Here is a 23,108-nt window from a genome sequence, read left to right on the forward strand (position 1 = left end):
TGAGCCCTTTCAGTAGATTAATTGAGGCTGAGGAGAGGGTTGTGGGAACCTGCAATCTAGCATGGTATGGTGACAGTCTGGATTTATGGTTGGTGACTCAAATGGGGGAGTAAGGAGGGATTGTCTTGTGGAACTGGTCCCTGAACTTCTGAGATCTGATGCTGTCTCTAGGTAGATAGTGTCAGATCTGAGTGAATTACTTGGTGGTATGGAACAAAACCCCGTAGGAATATGTGTCAGAATTATATAGTAGCATAAAGATAATAGTCATTTATTTTATTATTTGAAAATTTTATAATGTTGAAATAAGACTCACAAAAGATTACAAAAATAATACATAAAGTTTCCAGAGCCCTTCACCCAGCTTCCCCAATAGTGACATCTTATATAACTGTAGTACAATATCAGTATCAGGAAACTGATACTGTTAACTATCCCACAGACCTTATTCTGTATTCATATGCTCTGTGTGTGTGTAGTTCTGTGAAGTTTGATTCCATGTATAAATTTGTGTTAACACCACAAATTTATAAGAATAGAGAACTGTTCCATCACCACAAAGGAACTTTTCCATGCTACCTCCTTAATAGTCATCACTGCCTCTGCTCCAATCCCCATTTGTCTTCTGACAACCACTAATTTGGTCTTCATCTTAACACTGTCATCTTGAGTGTTATATAAATAAAGTCATGTAAATGCTTTGTAAGTAATATCATGTTATCTAAATGTAATCTTTTGAGGTTGCCTTATTTTCACTAAGCATAATGCCCTGATATCCATCTAAATTGTTGCCTGTATCAATAATTATTTCTTTTCAATGCTGACTAGCATTCCATTGTATGGATCTACCAGAGTTTGTTTAAGGATTCAGCTCCTGAAGAACATTTGGGTTGTTTCCCTATGTGGGCTATTATGAATAAAGCAGCTGTGAAATTTGTATACAGGTTTTTGTATGAACATAAATTTTCATTTCTCTGGCATAAATGACTAAAAGTGCAATTGTTGTACTGTATGGTAAGTACATGTTTAGTTTTATAAGAAACTGACAAAACTATTTTCCAGAGTGGCTGTACCATTTAAAATTTTTACTAGCAATGTATCTCCTTCCAGTTTCTCAACATCTTTGCAGCATTTGGAATTATCTTTTTAAAAAAAATCCTCACCCAGGATATTATTGATTTTAGAGAGAAAGGAAGTGAGAGAAACATAGATATAAGAGAAAAACCTCGATCAGTTGCCTCCCATACACACCCAACTAGGGATCGAACTGGTAACTTTTTGGTGTACTGGACGATTCTCCACTGAGCCACTCAGCCAAGATATTATTATCCTATTTGTTATTTTAGTTGTTCTCATTGGTGTTCCGTGATATCTTACTGTGGTTTTAATTTGCATTTTATTTATTTTAATTGTTGTTCAAGTACAGTTTTCTGTCTTTCACTCCCATCCCAGCTCACCCCCCCACCATGCTCCCCACCTCCTTCCCATTTCCACCCCCCCCTTAGTTTTTGTCCATGTGTCCTTTATACTTGTTCCTGTAAACCCTTCTTCCCCTTTTCCCCTGAAATTCCCTCCCCTCTCCTCTCTGGTCCTAATTTGCATTTTTAATGGTACAAGTTCTAACAATATAACTAATGGAGATAAATGATGGAAATAGGGTAGTGAATAGGGAGGGTATTTCTCATGGATATAAATTGAACTCTACACTCTAATAATATGCACTCTTTTTATGCACCCACCATGCTTTCAGAAAAATTGAGACTACTAGTCACAAACAAAATATGAGTAACTTCTGTAAAGTAAAATTATTACAAACATGCTAATCAAATGTTGTAAAACTAGAATTTATTAACAACAACAAGAAAAATGAGGTCCTTTATATGGAAATTTTAAAGCCTATTAAGTTCTAGGTGAAAGGGGAATACAAACTGGATAAAGAATTTTTAAGAAGTAAGAAGTAAAAAATAGAATTTTTGAGAAGTAATAACAATGAAAATTCTACATGTCAGAATCTCGGATGCATTTAAGGCTGTTATCAGAGAAAAATTTATTATCTAAACACTGTATCAACAAAAATGAAAGAATAAAAATAAATGAATTAAAGTCCAAGCTCAGCAAACCAGCAAAAGAACAACGAAGTAAACCAAAGAAATCACAAAGAATGAAATAATAGAGATAAAGCAAAAATGAATAACAATGAGAATTACAAAATAATAAATATAATCAAAATCCTGTTTCCAAAAATTACAAAATAGATGAACCAGCTAGTACATTTAATAAATTAAGGAAGGTATGCCCTGGCTGGTGTGGCTTAGTGGATTGAGTACCGGCCTATGAACCAAAGGGTTGCTGGTTCAATTCCCAGTCTGGATACGTACATGCCTGGGTTGCGGGCAAGGTCCCTAGTTTGGGGCATGTGAGAGGCAACCACACATTGATATTTCTCTCACTCTCTCCCTCCCTTTCCCTCTATCTAAAAATAAATAAATAAATCTTATTTTTTATAAAATTTTTGTATCGTTGTTCAAGTACAGTTGTCTCCATTTCCCCTCACCCCAGCCATCCCACATCTCACCCTCCATCCTACCCCCTTCTCCTGCTTTGGTGTTGTCTACGTGTCCTTTATACATGTTCCTGAAAAACCCTACCCCCTTTTGCTCTTTTATCCCCTCCCATCTCTCTGGTTACTGTTAGTTTGTTCTTAATTTCACCGTCTCTGGTTATATTTTGCTTGCTTCTTTGTTTTGTTGATTAGGTCCCACTTATAGGTGAGATCAAATGGTATTTCTTTCATGACCTGGCTTGTTTTACTTAGTATAATGTTCTCCAGTTCCATCTATGCTGACGCAAAGGTTAGGAGCTCTTTCTTTCTTTGTGCTGCGTAGTATTCCATTGTGTAAATGTACCATAGTTTTTTTTATCCATTAATTTACTGATGGGCACTTAGGTTGCTTCCAGCACTTGGCTATTGTCATTTGTGCTGCTATGAACATTGGGGTACATAGGTTCTTTTGGATTGGTGTTTCAGGGTTCTTAGGGTATAATCCCAGCAGTGGAATTGTCAGGTTGAAAGGCAATTCCACTTTTAGTTTTCTGAGGAAATTCCACAATGTTTTCTACAGTGGCTGCATCAGTCTACATTCTCATCAACAGTGTAGTAGGGTTCCCTTTTCTCTACATCCTCTCCAAACTTATTTGTTGATTTGTTTATGATGGCCATGCTGACTAGTGTGAAGTGGTATCTCATTGTGGTTTTAATTCGCATTTCTCTGATGGCTAGTGATGCTGAGCATCTTTTCATATGTCTCTCAGCCCTTTGTATGTCCTCCTTGGAGAAATGTCTGTTTAAGTCTTTTGCCCATTTTTTAATCAGGTTGTTTGTGTTCCTGGAGTAGAGTCCTGTGGGTTCTTTTATGTATTGAAGATCAAACCCTTGTCCTAGATATCATTGGGAAATATGTTTTCCCATATAGTTGGTTTTCTTTTCATTTTAATGCTGTTTTCTTTAGCCATTAAGAAACTTTATTTTGATGAGGTCCCATTTATTTATTCTTTCCTTTATGTCTCTTCCTTTTCAAATCAGTGAAAATATTGGTGGGTGGAATATCTGAGATCCCCCCCAATGTTCTCTAGAATTTTTATTGCATCATGACTTATATTGAAGTCTTTTATCCATCTCAAATTTAATTTGTGTATGTTGTAAGTTGGTGATTGAGTTTCATTTTTCTGCATGTAGCTGTCCAAATCTCCCAACACAATTTGCTGAAGATGCTATTTTTACTCCATTTTCTGCTTCTGCCTCCTTTGTTGAATATTAATTGCCCGTAGAGACTCAGGTTTATTTCTGGGCTCTCTATTCTGTTCCATTGGTTTATGTGTCTGTTCTTATGCCAGTACCAGGCTGTTTTGATTACTGTGTCCTTGTAATACAGTTTGATATCAGGTATTGTTATCCCTCCTACTTTATTTTTTTTCCTCAAAATTGCTGCAGCTACTTGAGGTAATTTATGGTTCCATATAAATTTTTGAAGTATTTGTTCTACATGTGTGAAATATGCTATTGGTACTTTGATTGCATTGAATCTATAAATTGCTTTGGGTAGTATGGACATTTTGATAATGTTAATTCTTCCAATCCATGAACATGATATATGCTTCCATTTGTTTGTGTCTTCCTTAATTTCTTTCTTCAGTGTTGTATAGTTTTCTGAGTACAGGTCTTTTACCTCCTTGGTTAGGTTTATTCATAGGTGCTTTATCTTTCTTGTTGCTATGTCAAGTGGGATATTTTTTCCTGATTTCTGTTTCTAATATTTAATTACTGGTGTACAACAATGCCTTTGATTTCTGAATATTGACTTTGTATCCCACTGCTTTGCCAAATTTATTTATTATGTCGAGTAATTTTTTGTGGAATCTGTAGGATTTTCTATGTCCACTATCATGTCATCTTCAAATAGTGAGTTTTGTTTCCTCCTTTTCAATTAGGATGCATTTTCTTTCCTTGTCTGATTGCTGTGGCTAGGACTTCCAATACTATGTTGAATAGAAGTTATGAAAGTGGACATCCTTGTCTTGTTCCTGATCTCAGTGGGAAAGATTTTTGTTTTTGTCAGGTGAGTGTGATGTTGGCTGTAGGTCTCTCATACATGGTCCTTATTATGTCGAGGAATGCTCCCTTTACTCCAACCTTGCTGACTGTTTTTATCATAATGGGTGTTGTGCCTTATCAAATGCTTTTTCCACATTTGTTGATATGATCATATAGTTTTAGCCTTTCCTTTTGTTTATGTGATGTATTGCATTTATTGATTTGTGAATATTTTACCATCCTTGCATCCTGGGATGAATCCCACTTGATCGTGGTGTATGTTTTTTTTTAATGTATTGCTGGATGCTGTTTGTCAATATATTTTTTGAGGATTTTAGTATCTGTTTTCATCAGGCATATTTGCCTGAAGTTTTCTTTCTTTGTTGTGTCTTTATATGGTTTTGGGATTAGGATGATGCTGGCTTCATAAAAACAGTATGGGAGTCTTCCTTCTTCTCAGATTTTTTGTAATAATCTGTGAAGGATAGGGATTAGCTCTTCCTTAAATGTTTTGTAAAATTTTCCTGTGAAACCATCCAGTCCAGGGCTTTTGTGTGCCAGGAGTTTTTTTAATTACTGCTTCAATTTTGTCAGCTGTTTTTGGTCTGTTCAGGCTTTCTCCTTCTTCTTCTTCTTCATTCAGTTTTGGAAGATTATATTTTTCTAGAAATTTGTCCAATTCACCCAGGTTTTCAAATTTCTTGGTATATAGTTCTTTGTAGTAATTTCTTACAATCCTTTGTATTTCTGTAGTATCAGTTGTGATCTCTTTTCTTCATTTCTGATTTTGTGTATTTGGGTCCTTTCTCTTTTTTTTCTTGATGAGTCTGCTTAAAGGCTTGTTGATTTTGTTTATCTTTTCAAAGAACCAGCTCCTGGATTCATTTATTCCTAGAACTGTTCTTTTAGTCTCTATGTAATTTAATTCTACTCTGATCTTGAATAAATAAATCTTTAAAAAAAGGCCAAAAGCACAAATATAAAGAATAAATGACAAAGAGGAAATAATGACTGAAATAGAAGAAGTTAAAAGTCAGGACAACTATAATGGCATAATCAATAAAATGTAATAAAAATAAAAAATAAATGAGAGGCTACTTTTCAGAATTTTATGCAAATTTGAAAAATCTAGGTGTATAATTTTCAATGGAATTACAGATTGCCAAAATTGTTCCCATTGAAGACAGAAAGCTTAAGTAGTTCAGTTTCTAATGAAGAAATAGAGGAAGTTATTAAGGAACATACAAAAATATTCCAGGCCTAGCTAGTTTCAGAGAAGAATTATACCAGACCTGTGAAGACCAGATAGTTTCAGTGCTCTATGAATTATTCTAGAGTGTTAAAAAAGCAACTTCCTATTTTCTTTTATAAAGCAAGTACAACTCTGACACCTAAACCAAGTAAAGGCATTACAGATAAATACAAACCAATATTGTACATGATCATTGATGCAAAAAATCTAAACAGAATATTAGTAAATGAAATTAATACCACATTAGGAAAATAATGACCATGGGAGATTTATTTCAGGGATGGAAGATTTGTTTAATATTAGAGGATCTCTGAATATCATATACCATATTCATACACCTATGGAAAAATTATATGATTGTCTCTGTAGATATTGAGAAACCCCTTGACAATATCCAACACCCATTTATTATAAAAAGCACTCCAGGAAATAGCTATTGAGGGATACTTTCTCTTTCAGTATTAATAAACACAGTATCAATACAGTGTTATAATTGATACTGTATCAATAAAATAGAAATATTTAATCCTAATGCCAGTATCTTATGTAATGGAGAAACATTAGAGACATTTCCATTAAAATCCAGAACAAGATAAGGATGTCCACTGTCCTTGCTGTTCTTCTTCATTATACCAGAGTTATTTACCAACCCAATTAGACAAGAAGGGGCATCTAACTAAGTGGGTGAAGAATAATGAAAACTATGTCTTTCTACAAATGCTCTGGTAACATCTCTGGAAAACTTCAGAGAATCAAAGTTAAAACCAATCCAAACAGTGAAAGAATACACTGGTGTAACAGGATAAAAAAACTTAATGTTAAAAAAATTAATAGCCTTCATATATACAAACATGAAAGAGTGGGCATAATGGATAGGAAAAATCATTTACAATAGCACTAAAGAAGGTACTTCAGAATAAAGAAATGAGCAACCTGTATGAGGAGAAATTTTAAACACTCCAAAGAGAAATAAACGTGTGAAAACATAGAAAGACAATATTCTCAATTCTTGGATAAGATGACTCATCATTATAATGATATCAGTTCTCCATAAGTTAGTTTATAAATTTGATAATATACCAACCAATAATAATAATACCAACAAGCTATGTTATGGCATATACAAGTTTATACTGATATTCATATGGAAAAACTAACATGCAAGAATAGCTAGGAGAAGCCCTGGCTGGTGTAGCTCAGTGGATTGAGTGCAGGCCTGTGAACCAAAGAATAGCTAGGAGAACACCGAAAGACAAAAGCTGTGAGGGACTAGCTTATTAGTCATTGAAACATAACTATAAAACCTCTATACTTAAAACAGTGTGAGTACTGGTGCATGAATAGATGATAGACCAGTGGAATAGAATAGAAGGATCATGAGGGAAAGTGGTGGTGGGAAAATGAAGAAAACTGTATTTGAATGTTAATTAAAAAATGTTTAGCCCTGGCTGGTGTGGCTCAGTGGATTGAGCGCAGGCCTGTGAACCAAAGGGTCACCAGTTCGATTCCCAGATGGGGCACATGTCTGGGTTACACGTCAGGTCCCCAGTTAGGGGTGTGTGAGAGGCAACCAATTGATGTTTCTTTTTCCTTCCCTTGCCCTTTCTCTAAAAATAATTAAATAAAATATTTTTAAAAATGATTCAGAAGAATAGAAGGATCAGAATTAGACCTACATATTAGGTTGCCCAAAAAGTCTGTATGGTTTTTTTCCATAAAATAAAACACACATTTTTCATTTTCACCAATAACTTTATTGATTTAGATATTTTGAATATGTCAGCTATCTCCTGTGTGATATAATGTTGATTGTTCTCACTCATTGTCTTGATTTGATTGCTATCAACTTCAACTGGTCTACCTGACCTTGGAGCATTCATTGTCTAGCAGGAATTCTCCAGCATGAAAATTTATAAACCACTTTTAACACATTCGGTCAGTCACAGATCCTTGTCTATACACTGCAGAAATCTTGTTTTGAGTTTTAGTTGCATTTTTACTTTTCTTGAAATAATAAAATGTAATCTGCTGAAAATGTTATATATATTCTTCCCTCTTCAATATTAAACTGGCTACACAAAAATTCTCCAATATTGGTGTTTTTAATGCACGCTGATATGACAGATATCACAAAACAGTCTAACAAAATTGTTTCCAATAAAGTTAAAGACAAGTAAGTGCTACTAGAGCCATTGCATGGGAAAAACCAAATGAACTTTTTGGCCAACCCAACACATACAATTTAGTATATGACAAAGATGGCATCTGAAATTACTGAGGTAAAGGTTAATTTTTTTTAATGAATGATGCTGAGGCAACTGGATAGCCATTTAGATCCAGAAAAAGACAAAATTAGATCCATCTCTCACAACAAATACAAGAATAAACTCCAACTGTATTCAAAATCTAATATAAAAAATAAAACCATACAGGTAGTAGGAGGAAACAAATGATTGCCTCTTTAATCTTTGTGAAGAGAAAGGCTTTCTTACTACTATTCAGAATCTAAAAGAATGAAAATTAAGACTGATAACTTTTACTACAGAAAAATAAAATTTTGTTTTTATTTATTTATTGCTTTTATTGGTGTTCAAGTACACCAATAAATGGCAAACAATATTTGTTGCCATTTTCACCCCACCACCCCCAAATTTATTTTTTAAGCATATTTTATTGATTATGCTATTACATTTCTCCCATTGTTTTTTCTCCCCCTTATTCATAACCCTCTGCCCTGTACCACCCACCCCCAGCATTACCCTCCTAAGTTCATGTCCTTGGGCCATACATATAAATTCTTTGGCTTCATTTTCTATACTATTCTTAATCACCTCCTGTTTTGTACCTACCATTTATGCTTCTTATTCTCTGTACTGTTTTCCCTGTTCTCCCCTTGCTTGCTGATAATACTCCATGTGATCTACATTTCAGTGGTTCTGTTCCTGTTCTAGTTTGGTTAGTTTGTTTTTACTTTTGGGGGGGGGTTCAGTTGTTGATAATTGTGAATTTCTTGTCATTTTACTGTTCCTATTTTGATCATCAGCTTTTTCTTCAGTAACTACCTTTAACATTTCATATAATAAGGGCTTGGTGATGAGAAACTCCTTTAACTTGACCTTATCTGGGAAGCACTTTTTCTGCCTTTCCATTCTAAGTGATAGCTTTGCTGGATAGAGTAATCTTGAATGTAGGTCCTTGCCTTTCAGGACGTGGAATACTTCTTCCCAGCCCCTTCTTGCCTGCAAGGTTTCTTTAGAGAAATCAGCTGATAGTCTGATGGGAACTCCTTTGTAGGTAACTGTCTCCTTTTCTCTTGCTGCTTTTAAGATTTTCGCTTTATCTTTAATCTTGGCTAATGTAATTATGATGTGCCTTGGTGTGTTCCTCCTTGGGTCCAACTTGTTCGGGACTCTCTGAGCTTCCTGGACTTCCTGGAAGTCTATTTCCTTTGCCAGATTGGGGAAGTTCTCCTTCATTATGTTTTCAAATAAGTTTTCAATTTCTTGCTCTCCCTTTTGTCCTTCTGGCATCTTTATGATTTGGATGTTGGTATGTTTAAAGTGGTCTCAAAGGTTCCTAAGCTTCTCCTCACTTTTTTGAATTATTGTTTCTTCATTCTGTTGTGGTTGAATGTTTATTTCTCCCTTCTGCTCCAAATGGTTGATTTGAGTCCTGGTTTCCTTCCCTTCACTGTTGGTTCCCTATATGTTTTCTTTTATTTCACTTTGCACATCCTTCACTTTTTCCTCCCATCTTGCGATCATACTCAACCACTTCTGTGAGCATCCTGATAACCATTGTTTTGAACTCTGCCTTTGATAGATTGGCTATCTCTTCATCACTTAGTTATATATTTGGAGCTTTGATATGTTCTTTCATTAGGGCTGTATTTCCTTGTTTTGACACAGCTGTTACATAGCAAGGGTCAAAGCCTTAGTTGTTCACCATGGTAGAACAACCAATGGCACTGCTTTGTGTCACTGTATGTGGGGTAGGCATTGGAGAGGGAACAATGCCAGTTGCTTGGCCCTTGGCTGGCTTTCAATCACTTCCCCCACTATCCACAAGCAAATTCGGCCTTTCTGTTGCTGATTCCTGGGTAGACAATTTTGTGTACATTCTAGGACCCTGTGAGTCTTTCTAAGGAACTCTACTGTGAGGCTGGGATTTCCTCCCAGTCCTACCCCCCCAGAGGTTTTTAGTGCTAGAGGTTTTTAAAATATATATTTTATTGATTATGCTATTACAGTTGTCCCATTTCCCCCTTCACTCTCCTCTACCATGCACACCCCCTCCCACCCACATTCCCCCCTTTAGTTCATGTGCATGTGTCATACCTACAAGTTTTTTAGCTTCTACATTTCCCATACTATTCTTACCCTCCCCCTATTTTCTATCTAACTTCTATGCTACTTATTCTCTGTACCTTTTCTCCCCCTCTCTCCTTCTTGCTAACCTGCCATGTAATCTCCATTTCTGTGGTTCTGTTCCTGTTCTAGTTGTTTGGTTAGTTTGTTTTGTTTTGTTTTTTTTTTTTTAGGTTCAGTTGTGGATAGTTGTAAGTCTCTTGTCATTTTACTGTTCCTATTTTTGATAATCTTTTTCTTTTTCAATAACTCCCTTTAACATTTCATATAATAAGGGCTTGGTGGTGAGAAACTCCTTTAACTTGTCCTTATCTGAGAAGCACTTTATCTGCCCTTCCATTCTAAATGAAAGCTTTGCTGGATAGAGTAATCTTGAATATAGATCCTTGGCTTTCATGACTTGGAATACTTCTTTCCAGCCCCTTCTTGCCTGTAAGGTCTCTTTTGAGAAATCAGCTGACAGTCTGATGGGAATTTATTGTAGGTAACTGTTTCCTTATCTCTTGCTGCTTTTAGGATTCTCTCCTTTATTTTAATCGTGGGTAATGTAATTATGATGTGCCTTCGTGTGTGCTTCCTTGGGTCCAACTTGTTTGGGACTCTCTGAGCTTTCTGGACTTCCTGGAAGTCTATTTTCCTTTTTAGGTTGGGGAAGTTCTCCTTTATTGTTTGTTCAAATGAGTTTTCCACTTGCTGCTCTTCCTCTTCCCCTCCTGGTACCCCTATAATTCGGATGTTGGAATGTTTAAAGATGTCCTGGAGGTTCCTAAACCTCTCTCTCATTTTTTTGAATTCTTGTTTGTTCATTTTTTTTCTGGTTGGTTATTTCTTTTTTCTTTCTGGTCCACACTGTTGATTTGAGTCCCAGTTTCCTTCCCATCACTATTGCTTCCCTGTACATTTTCCTTTATTTCCCTTAGCACAGCCTTCATTTTTTCATCTAATTTGTGAGCAAAATCAACCAATTCTGTGAGCATCCCAATTACCAGTGTTTTGAACTGTGCATCTGATAGGTTGGCTATCTCTTCGTTGCTTAGTTGTATTTTTTCTGGAACTTTGATTTGCTCTTTCATTTGGGCCATCTTTTTTCGCCTTGACATGGTTGTTACTCAGTGAGGTGCAGAACGTTAGGTGTTCACCTGGGCAGGGCAACCCAGTTGCTGGGTTGTGATGCTATATGTGGGGCAGGGGTCCAAGAGGAACAGTGGTGCTTGCTCTACTCTTTGTCAGATTTCAGTCACTTCCCCTGCTTCCCACAAGCAAAGTGGGCTCTTCTGGTGCTGATTCCCATGTGGGTGGGCTTGTGTACCTTCGAGGACCCTGTGGGTTTCTCCAGTGAGCTCTCCTGTGAGGCTGGGAGTTTCTCTCGCTTCCACCTCAACCCCCACAGATCTTTTCTTTTCTTTTCTTTTTTTAAGGATTAATTTTTTTAATTTTATTTAGTTATTTTTCAAGTACAGTTTTTTGTCTATTTCTCCCATCCCAGCCTCCCCTGCCCCTTGCTCCCCACCTCCCTCCCATTTCCACCCCCTTTAGTTCTCTTCCCTGTGTCCTTCCTATTTGTTCCTCTAAATCCCTCCCCCTTTTTCCCCTTAAATTCCCTTCCCTCTCCCCTCTGGTCACTGTCCCCTTGTTCTCTATTTCAGTGTCTTTGTTTTTAAGTTGCTTGCTTGTTTGTTTTGTTGTTTAGTTTCTTGTTAAAGGTGAGATCATATGGTATTTGTCCTTCAATGCCTGGCTTATTTCACTCAGCATAATGCTTTCCAGTTCCATCCATGTCGTTGCAAAGGGTAGTAGTTCCTTCCTCTCTGATGCATAGAATTCCATTGTGTATATGTACCACAATTTTTTGATCCATTCATTTACTGATGGGCACCTAGGTTGCTTCTAACTCTTGGCTATTGTAAATTGTGCTGCTATGAACATTGTGATGCATAGGTTCTTTGAAATTGATGTTTTATGATTCTTAGGATATAATCCTAGCAGTGGAATTGCTGGGTCAAAAGGCAGGTCGATTATTTATTTTTCTGAGAAAATTCCATACTGTTTTCCATAATGGTTGTACCAGTCTGCAATCCCACCAACAGTGAACTCCCACAGGTGTTTTCAGTGGGTGTTTTGAGGCTTCATTTTCTCCACTCTGGGACCCTGGGTTTTGTGGTCTGTCTCACTCCCCAGTTTCACCTGGTTTATTTACATACAAGTTTGGGATCTCCTGGTCTGCCAGCCACCTTGTGCACTGTGCTCCTCAATAATCTACCTCCTCATAGGGTCTACCTGCTGCTGCCTTGTGTGCCTGGGGTCTGCCAGCTGCTGCCTTGTGTGCCCAGGGTCCACCAGCCACTGCTTTGCCTCAGTCCCTCTCTGCCCAGATGCCCGACTTTCCCCCTCCTATCGGTCTGGATGAATGTGTCTACTTTAACTTTTTGGTTGTTGGACTTCTATACAATTCAATTTTCTTTCAGTACTGGTTGTTTTTTGTTTTTAAATTATTGTTGTCTTTATTTTGGTTGTGTGAAGAGGCACAGTGTGTTTACCTATGCCTCCATCTTGGACGGAAGTCCTCTAGTTCTAGAGGTTTTGAGGCTTTCCCTGTGCTGGAACCTTGGTTGTGTAGTCTATCTTGGTCCCCAGTTGTTCCTCCTGGTTATCTGTATGGAAATGTGGGACCTCCCTGTCTACCAGTCTTTGTCTCCCCCACTCCCTCTCATCTGATCCTCTGCCTGCTGTGTTGCCACACATCCTTTGTACCCCAGGTGCCTGTCTCTGCCCCTCTTACTACTCTAAATGAATGTGTCTTCTTTAACTCCTTGGTTGTTAGACTTCCATACAGTTTGATTTCCTGGCAGTTCTGGTTATTTTTGTTTTGAAATTTGTTGTTATCCTTTTTTTTGGTTGTATGAGGAGGAAAAGTGTGTCTACCTATGCCTCCATCTTGTCTGGGAGTCCCTCTGAGAAAGTCAGAATTTGAACACAGCTCTTCTGATTCCAGATGTGCTAGAAATAAGGTGAAAGAGGAATCAGGAGATTCGTTGAATAAATTGGAGTTGTGGAAGGAGATATTTAGAGTTGGATTTTGCAGTAATATACTTGATATCCTTATCTCCATTCTACCCCTTTTTTTCTCATTCATGTTACATACTGTTCACATTCTTTTCTATTATGCTCATTATCTTTATTATGATATCACCATTGTTAATAAAATTCACTTGGATATTGAGTAATCTTAATTAGAATAATGTCATGTATCAAGTTTTTAAAATGTTAAAACATTTTTTATCCATCTATTTCAACCCTTCTAGAAATCTTGATGTCATCTTTCATCCTTTCTTTACCCTTCACCTCTAATTATTTCTTGAACTTTACCTCTGAACTATTTCACAAATCTATTACCCTTCCCCCCTTCCTGCAGCCTTGCTTGGTGCCCAACGCTCTTCATATCTTGATGGATGGTCACCAGCCTCCTAAAGGTTCTGCCACTATCTCTTCTGTGAAAATTGATTCCTCTACTTTAAATAGTCCATAAAATTGGGAGGAAGACATTACATCTTTATTTTCACTAATTGCTAACTGAAAATTATTATTTCCTTTCATTGTGAATAAGGCAACAAGGTATCATAATATTAGCAGTTCTGGTGACTTGGTCACCAGTGGAAAGCAGATACATTTTCAGATCACATTACAGTTGTTGAAAATAACTTGAATATCATCTATCCTATGATGCTTTGGCATACTTTGAAATTATACTAATGTTAACTATTCTGTCCCATCTTGTTATTTAATGTATTAATGATGCACATATATTATTTCATGGTTTTAAAATACTTTGATTAAAATATGTCCATATAGTTGGTTTTGTAATACTATTTCATTTTGTGCATTTAAAATACTATTCTGTCATAAAAATAGTCTAGAATTAGATAATGGTAATAGTTGCAAATCTTTGTGAAATACTAAAAACACTGAATTGTGCAATTTAAAAGGGTGAATTTGAATTTCGTGTAGGTTAATTATAGCTCAATGAAACTGTTACAAAAATACTGATCTGGGGGACTTCTGGCCAATATGGAGGTGTAGGTAGATATACTTTGCCCCCTCACACAAGCAAAAGAAGGGTAACAACAAATTGTAAAACAAAAAATAACCAGAACTGCCAGAAAATTGGAATGTATAGAAGTCTGACAACCAAGGAGTTCAAAAAGAAGCATTCATCCAGACCAGTAGGTGGGGCGGAGACAGGCAGCTGGGGGTGGAGAGGACTCCCAGCAAGGTGGCAGCTAGCTGAGGAGACAGTCCCACATTTGTGTGTGAATAAACTGGGAGGAACAACGGGGACTGAGACAGACCAAGCAACCCAGGGTTTCAATGCAGGGAAATAAAGCCTCACAAACTCTGACTGAAAATAGCAGCGGGGGTTGAGGTGGCAGGAGAAACTCCCAGCCTCATAAGAGAGTTCATTGGAGAGACCCACAGGGTCCTAGAATGTACACAAACCCACCTACATGGGAATCAGCACCAGAAGGGCCCAATTTGCTTGTGAGTAGTAGGAGAAGTGACTGAAAGCTGGTGGAGAGCCAAGCAAGCAGTATTGTTCCCTCTCAGACCCCTTCCCACATACAGTATCACAAAGCAGCAAGATGGATTATCCTGCCCTGGCAAATACCAAGGCTCTGCCCCTTACTATATAACAGGCTTGCCGAGACCAAAAAATAAAAAGCCCGAGTGAAAGAACAGATCAAATCTCCAGAAAAAAATATAGCTAAGATAAAGATGATAGAATCTTAAAAGCAGGAAGAGAAAAGGTGACAGATACCTACAAAGGAGTTCCCATAAGACTTTCAGTTCATTTCTCATACGAAACCTTGCAGGCAAGAAGGGGCTAGAAAGAAGTATTCCAAGTCATGAAAGCCAAGGACCTACATCTGAAATTACTCTATCCAGCAAAGCTATCACTTAGAATGGAAAGGCAGAAAAAGTGTTTCCCAGATAAGGTCAAGTTAAAGGAGTTCCTCATCACCAAGCCCTTATTATATGAAATGTTAAAGGGAGTTATTGAAAAAAGATATTATCAAAAATAGGAACAGTAAAATGACAAGAGACTCACAACTATCAACAACTGAACCTAAAAAAAAAAATCCCAAAAAACAAAAACAAACTAAGCAAACAACTAGAAGAGGAACAGAATCACAGAAGTGGAGATCACTTGGAGGATTATCAGCCAGGAGGGGGTGGAATGGGGGCAAAGGTACAGGGAATAAGAATCTTAAGTGTTAGGTACAAAATAGATGGGGGGAGTTTAAAAATAGTATGGGAAGCCCTGGCTGGTATAGCTCAGTGGATTGAGCATGGGCCTGTGAACCAGACAATCGCGTTTCGATTCCCAGTCAGGGCACATGCCTGAGTTGCAGGCTGGTTCCCTGCAGGCCAGTTCCTAGCAGGGGACACACAAAAGGCAACCATACATTGATGTTTCTCTCCCTCTCTCCTTCCCTTCCCCTCTAAAGATAAATAAATAAAATCTTTAAAAAAAAAAGTATGGGAAATGGAGAAGCCAAAGAATTTAAATGTATGACCCATGGACATGAACTAAGGTGGGGGGGGTTGCTGGTGGGTGTACAAGAAATAGGGGACTAAAGGGGAGAGAAAAATGGGACAACTCTAATAGCATAATCAATAAAATATATTTAAAAAGTACTATTCTGATAATGGGTAAGTATGCTTTATCAGACCATGCATCTATTATACTTAAAGGATTATAAATCCCTTCTCTTTGTTTGGAAATATATTCCCACCCCTAATTACTACCTAGAAAACTAAACATTTTTTTCTGCAACCTTAGTGAAATATTTTCTTAAGAAAGCCTCTTCCAACCTCCCTGGGAGTTTCTTTTTGTGTGTCCTTAGTAATGGTTAGATATGTCTTTTATAGTTTAATCCCAGTGTTTATTAACTTGGTTGACTATGCCTTCAGTATTGGCATCATGATGTGATATGTTTTTGTATCTCTAGCACTTGGTATAATGCCTGTCTTATGGATGATCTACTGATGAGTTAGCGAATAATGAGGCTTTAGTGTGGCATAAAAAATATATTAGGATGAGATTGTTACTGAGGGAAGGAAAGAAGAATCATTTCTTTTTTTCCTGAAAAATTTTGTTAATCTGTTAATTTCCTGAAATTAGTTAATAGTCTGTGCTTTCTAAAAAGTACTTAAGTGTTTTTGCTAAGGTCTTATTTGGTCAGCAGTCAATCATGTATTCAACCATACCTCCCTTTCCTTCAGAAATATTAAAATTCGATCAGCAAAATTCATCAGTCTGTACATTTAAAATGTGTGTATTTTAGTGTATTAAAATTATCTGAATAAAAAACTAGAAAAAATTTGATACAGGAAAGAGAAAAACATCTAAATTGCATAATGACTGATGGATTAAATTACTGATCTAACAATCAAAGCTACATGTTTTGTAGAAATGAAATCATGTTTTATATTTAATATACTGTACAGCATAAAACATAGTTCTAAGAAAATACAGTGTTGTCAAGAAAATGTAATTTTGCCATCTTTGGTACATGTGTGTTGTTTTTTTCTTTTAGATTCCAGTATAGTCAGTGATGTTGTACTTCAAGACTTACTGGCATATGTATCTTCGAAACATTCCTATCTCAGAGATCTTCCTCAGAGGCACCCTCAGAAAATAAGCAGTATAGAATTTGTAGAATTGGAGCAGCTTCAGCCTGATGTGTTAGTCCATGCAGTACTAAGAGTCGTTGATATCACTACACTGACAGGTAATCATTTTGGGCACCTCCTAATTTTAGATTATAAAATAATTAAGATACAAGACCTTGGTGTACAATTTGTTTATCATTATATCTTTATCATTACACATTAAAATATGGTGTCACATGTGATAGAGTAAATAAAATACTCATTTTTCTTTTCCAGAGGCATTATATAGTTATAGAGGAGAGAAGCAAAGGAAAGTTGTGTTAACGGTGGAACAGGCCAAAGGTCAACATTATGTGCTTGTATTATGGGGTCATGGAGCAGCCTGGTATCCCCAACTTCAAAGGAAGAAAGGTAAATAAGACAAAAAGCATTTAATCTGTTTATAGTTAGGTAAATGTTTAATGCTTATGAGCCTAAGACAAAGAGACTTTTAAGAGATTTATATTAGATTTGAAATATAAGAGATCATGATTAAATATTCTTCTATTAGAACATTTCTTCCATTATAATTTTATACCTCCTGTAAGCAAGTAAGTAATCTAAAAAGTCCTCTGCAGTGGGTGCTCTCTTGAGCACGCCCACACCTTTATTCCCTCTCAGGTGTGCATCTTTACTTTTCTCTCTTAAATTCTAAGGAAACCCACAAGGGGAATACCACAAGAGGTAACCAAGACAGCAATATTCAGCGGCAGCTCTTCCCTGGCTAACCCCCTGTACCAGTATCCAAGGCCCCCTTTTCTCTGAGTTTTCAGTGAGCTAACAGCAGCTCCACCTTGGTTCACTTTTTCCCCATAATGTTTCTGGAGAGTCAAAGCAGAGCACCACTTACTTAGGCTCTCTTCTGTTACTTCTGCCTTCTGCCCTTCCTTGTTTCACTGCCCCAGTTTTAATGAATGTACTTTTTTTAAAAGATTTTTATTTATTTATCTTTAGAGGGGAAGGGAAGGAGAGAGAGAGAGAAATATTAATGTATGGTTGCCTCTCTTGCGTCCCATGCTGGGAACTGGCCTGCAACCCAGGCATGTGCCCTGACGGGGAATTAAACCTCGATCCTTTGGTTCACAGGCCCGAGCTCAATCTACTGAGCTATACCAGTCAGGTGAATGTACTCTTAAAAGAAGTCAATAAATAAAGTTAATTGTGGTAAAATAAAAGCTTCCATTTATCCCCAGGTATGCTACTTTACCATTTTAGCAAAGATCTTATCTCCTTCAGATAATGTTCTTTAAACATTTAATTCTGGAGAAACTTGTTCAATTTTTATTCAAAGTATCCTGATAAATAAACTTCTCTCTGGTTATAAGGCAGATATTAGGGTAGTTGCATTAACTTTTTCAAATTACAGTGTTACTGTTTACTAAATTATTGTATTCCATGTTTTTATTTTAGTTATTTTAAATGTGTAGACTATTAGCCATCCATAGAATGTTTATGTTTAAAATATGACCCATGATTACATTTTTCTTTAAAGCATAAATTAATAATTTATGATGTATTGAATGAAATGGAATTGATTTTTCAATAATATAGTATATTTTCTTTTTGATTTATGACATCCTTTAATTGTAACAATGACATTATAATTAGTGGCTCTTAAATTATTTCACCCTGCTAAATTCATTCAGAGATTAAGTGTGTGTTTCATTCTTTTTTATCTGAAAGAGTTAATTTTCTTCTTGAACTTCTACCTACAAAATAGTTACCTAAAGATAGAATCTGTCACATTGTCTCTCATAATCATTAACAGCCTATTACTAGGACTTGAGATAAGTCCAACTTTTGACTTTTATGTTAGGATGAAAGAGTGACAAATATTTGTTTGGTTGAGAAATCTGACAGATGTGTCAATGACAGACTAACCATCGTTCCTGACCACCATTTCCATAGTCAGAAGCATGAGTCCAGTGCTTGCTGATCAAAATGTAGGTAAAAGGTATTCCAATTCTAAATAGCAAAGCAGACTACTCCATCCTTAATGTATTCTTTTAAAGTGAATAGCAGTTTGGTTGATAAAATAGAAATGATAGTTGTCTCAAGATAATTTTATGGTATTTAGTTTAATACTGAAATTTTATGAATCCTGAAATTAAGATGTAGTTGTTCTTTGTTTACATTGGCATACTTTATTAATAATCATAATTTTTAAGTTTTCATATTCACCTCAATACCTTAAGATTATTCTCTTAAAAAAGGGAATACCAATTTCAAATGGTCGTTTAAGTAAGTGGTTTCTACTTTTAAAAATTGTTAGCATTCTATTTATTTATTATTTCTTTTTTTTTTAAGATTGTTACCTTTTTTTTAAAGGTATCCCTAATATCTCCTAGTGACTCTCAGTCAGGGAGATCCTAAAGGAATTTTCTTTTTTTTAAATATATTTTATTGATTATGCCATTACAGTTGTTCTATTTCCCCCCTTCATTCTCCTCCACCCTGCACACCCCTCCCCCACCACTCCCCCCTTTACTTTATGACCACATATCTCAAGTTCTTTAGATTCTATATTTCCCTTACTATTCTTGCCCTCCCCCTATCTATTTTCTACCTACCATCTATGCTACTTATTTTCTGTACCTTCTCCCCCATTCTCCTTCTCCCACTGCCCTGTTGCTAATCCTCCATATGATCTTCATTTCTATGGTTCTGCTCCTGATCTAGCTGTCCTCTTAGTTTGCTTTTGTTTTAGGTGTGGTTGTTAATAACTGTGAGTTTGCTGTCCTTTCACTGTTCATCTTTTTTACCTTCTTTTTCTTAGATAAGTCCCTTTAACATTTCATATAATAAGGGCTTGGTGATGATGAACTCCTTGAATTTGACCTTATCTGAAGAGCACTTGATCTGCCCTTCCATTCTAAAAGAAAGCTTTGCTGGATAGAGCAATCTTGGTTGTAGGTCTTTGGATTTCATGACTTGGAATACCTCTTTCCAGCCCCTTCTTGCCTGTAAGGTCTCTTTTGAGAAATCAGCTGACAGTCTGATGGGAACTCCTTTGTAGGTGACTGTCCCCTTATCTCTTGCTGTTTCTAGGATTCTCTCCTTCATTTTAATCTTGGCTAATGTAATTCTGATGTGCCTTGGTGTGTTCCTCCTTGGGTCCAACTTCTTTGGGACTCTCTGAGCTTCCTGGATTTCCTGGAAGTCTATTGCCTTTGCGAGATTGGGGAAGTTCTTCATTATTTGTTCAAATAAGTTTTCCTCTCGTGGCTGTTTCTCTTCCCCTTCTGGTACCCCTATAATTTGGATGTTGGAACGTTTGAAAATGTCCTGGAGGTTCCTAAGCTTCTCCTCGTTTTTTTGAATTTTTGTTTCTTCATTCTTTTCTGTTTGGTCATTTTTTTCTTCCTTCTGGTCCACTCCCTTGATTTGAGTCCCAGTTTCCTTTCTGTTACTATTGGTTTCCTGTGCATTTCCCTTCATTTCAATTAGTTTAGCCTTCATATGTTCCTCTAATTTGTGACTAAAATCAACCAGTTCTGTGAGGATCCTGATCACCAGTGTTTTGAACTGTGCATCTGAAAGTTTGGCTATTTCTTTGTCACTTAGAGTTATTGGCTCTGGGGCTTTGAGCTGTTCTTCTTGAGCCATAATGTTTTGCTCTATTTGCGACTGTTTCATATGAGGAGCGGAGCTTTAGTTGTTCACCAGGGCAGGGCCACCCAGGTCACTGGTTTGTGATGCTGTATGTGGCGGTGGCGTCAGAGAGGGACAATAGCGGTCCCCTCTGCTGCTTCCTGCCGCTGGGGCCTACACGGTCTGTCTCACTGCTCGCTTATTCACCAGTTATCTGCGTGCGAATGTGTGACTGCTGCCTTGTGTCCTCAGTGGGTCCACTGCCTTGCGCCCTCAGTGGGTCCGTCTGCTGCTACTCCACACCTGGGATCTGCCCACTGCCTGTGCACCTGGGTCTCGCACCTGGGTGGGTTTGGTGGATCTTTCCTCTGCTGCTGTCTCTGCCCTTCTTACTGGTTTGGCTGAAGGGTTTGTTGTTGTCAGACTTCTGTATAGTTCAGTATTCTGTGGTTTGGCTGCGTTTTTGTTACTAAAACTTTGTTGTTTTTAAATTTGGTTGTGCGAGAAGGCAAAGTGTTTCCACCTACGCCTCCATCTTGGCGGAAGTCCTATTTATTATTTCTTGAAGCATTCTCTATTAACCTTCCTTTGTATTGCGCACTGGTTTTACTTGTTCCCAAGGATTTAAAAAAATTCACATTTAGGTGATATAATCAGAAAGAATTATATTGAATCATTATTGATTCAGTCATTATTGAATACTGAAGGTAGCAGAGTTGATGTTTCAGGGAAGAATAACAAGAAATTCCAAGTTCATATTTGGTATGTCTCATATGTAGCAAGCATTGGTCACAATTTGTGTCCTAATGAGGGTGTGGACTAGAGACCTAAATTACATTTAAGAATTATTGGGAACACATAAAATAAGCTATTCAGAACTAAATGTTATTCCAATGCAATATTGTCCTGAAATAATGTAATAGAAGTCTAACATTTAAAAAATAACATTGTAATAAAGCACTGTCATGACATTACTAATTAAGCACAGAGTAAATGCAAATAATCCCAATATCTGTGGTTATACTTAATGCAAAATCATAGTTATGTATGCATGGAGGTTTGGAATTCATTCAGACTTTTAAAAAAATCTAAATCATTTTTTATTTTTCAGTTACAGTTCACATACAGTATTGTATCATTTTCAGGTGGGACCCCACTGATTAGACATTACACAAATTACTAAGTGATCATCCAATAAACCTTGCACCCATCTGACACCATGCGTATTTATTAGAATAGTCCCTATGCTGTACTTCACAACTCCATGACTATTCTGTAACAACTAATTTCTACCTCTTAATCCCTTTACATTTTTCACCCATCCCCCAGTCCTCCTCCCAACTGTCAACAGTCAAAATTAAAATTTTCTCTTTATCTATGAGTCTATATCTGTTCTGCTTGTTTATTTGTTTTGTTTTTTAGATGCAGTTGTGATAGATATATATTTATTGCCATTTCACTGTTTTTAAAAATCTTTTTCCCCTTTTTTAAAAAAAGATTTTGTTTATTTAATTTTAGACAGGAAGGGAAGGAGAAAGAGAGGGAGAGAAACATCAGTGTGTGGTTGCCTCCTACTGGGGACCTGGCCTGAAACCCAGGCATGTGCTCTGATGGGGAATTGAACCAGTGACCCTTTGGTTTGCAGGCCAGTGCTCAATCCACTGAGCCACACCAGCCAGGGTTTGTTTCCCCTTCTTAAAGAAGATCCTTTAACATTTCATGTAATATTGGTTTGGTGATGATGAACTCCTTTTTAGCTTTTGCTTGCCTGGGAAGCTCTTCACTATCTGTCCTTCAGTTCTGAATGATATCTTTGCTGGGTACAGTAATCTTGGTTGTGGGTCTTTGCTTTTCATCACTTTGAATATTTTTTGCCAATCCCTCCAGCCTGCAAAGTTTCTATTGAGAAATCAGCTGACAACTCCCTTGCCTATAAGACCTCTGTCTTTAACCTTTGGCATTTTAATTATGATGTGTTGGGTCTACCTGGGTAGTTCATTTGGTTAGAGCATCAGCCCAGTACACCAAGGTTGTGGGTTCAGTTACTCATCAGGATGTTACCAGACAAGGACTGACTTGGAGTGGGCCTGCCTCAGGCCGGCTTGTAGTGTGTGGGTTGTTGACTTTGTATAGGAAAGATTACAACATGAATCCAGGTGAATAAATGTACCCTTAGGTACATTTATTAAAGCTGAGGACAATGAAACAAAGGAAGGACTTAGGGTAGACAAAGTAAGAGGAGAGTAACAGGACAGAGCATAATTTTGACTCCCTAGAAATGTAATAGGAAAGTAGTAAGCCAAGGCAATTATCCTTTTAGCTCATTGGGAAGGGAAGGAGACAGAAGTTAGCCAAGATGGAGCTGCTTTTAGCTCACTGGAAAGTCAGAGAAAAAGGGGGGCTGGGACACAGGATCAGGGAATAAGCCTGGGTCGAGCTGCTGTTGCTCTCTGTTCCCCTGGATGCAAGTCTCATGGAACCCTTAGAGTTCGAGAGGAAGTAAAATGTTCGGGAAGGAGCATGGGTGAGCTCTAGAGTGAACCTACCCTGAGTCTTTGTCCTGAGGGTTTTTAATCTTTCTTCTGTGAGTGAGAAT

The 23,108-nt window shown here is 37.1% G+C and overlaps 1 protein-coding gene across 4 annotated transcripts in view; it reads left to right on the top strand.

Moving 5' to 3' along the window:
• Nucleotides 1-23,108, top strand: part of SHLD2 (shieldin complex subunit 2) — a 167,943-nt gene that overhangs the window by 97,112 nt on the left and 47,723 nt on the right. For all 4 annotated transcript variants that reach the window (XM_053663945.1, XM_053663944.1, XM_053663942.1 and 1 more), the window contains exons 4-5: nucleotides 16,807-17,001; nucleotides 17,159-17,293. In XM_053663945.1, coding sequence (XP_053519920.1) covers nucleotides 16,807-17,001; nucleotides 17,159-17,293 — 330 coding nt within the window. The remainder of the gene's footprint in view (nucleotides 1-16,806; nucleotides 17,002-17,158; nucleotides 17,294-23,108) is intronic.

Source organism: Artibeus jamaicensis, unplaced genomic scaffold (genome assembly GCF_021234435.1).
Source record: "Artibeus jamaicensis isolate MK-2021 breed Jamaican fruit bat unplaced genomic scaffold, CSHL_Jam_final contig_332, whole genome shotgun sequence".
Lineage (NCBI taxonomy): Eukaryota > Metazoa > Chordata > Mammalia > Chiroptera > Phyllostomidae > Artibeus > Artibeus jamaicensis.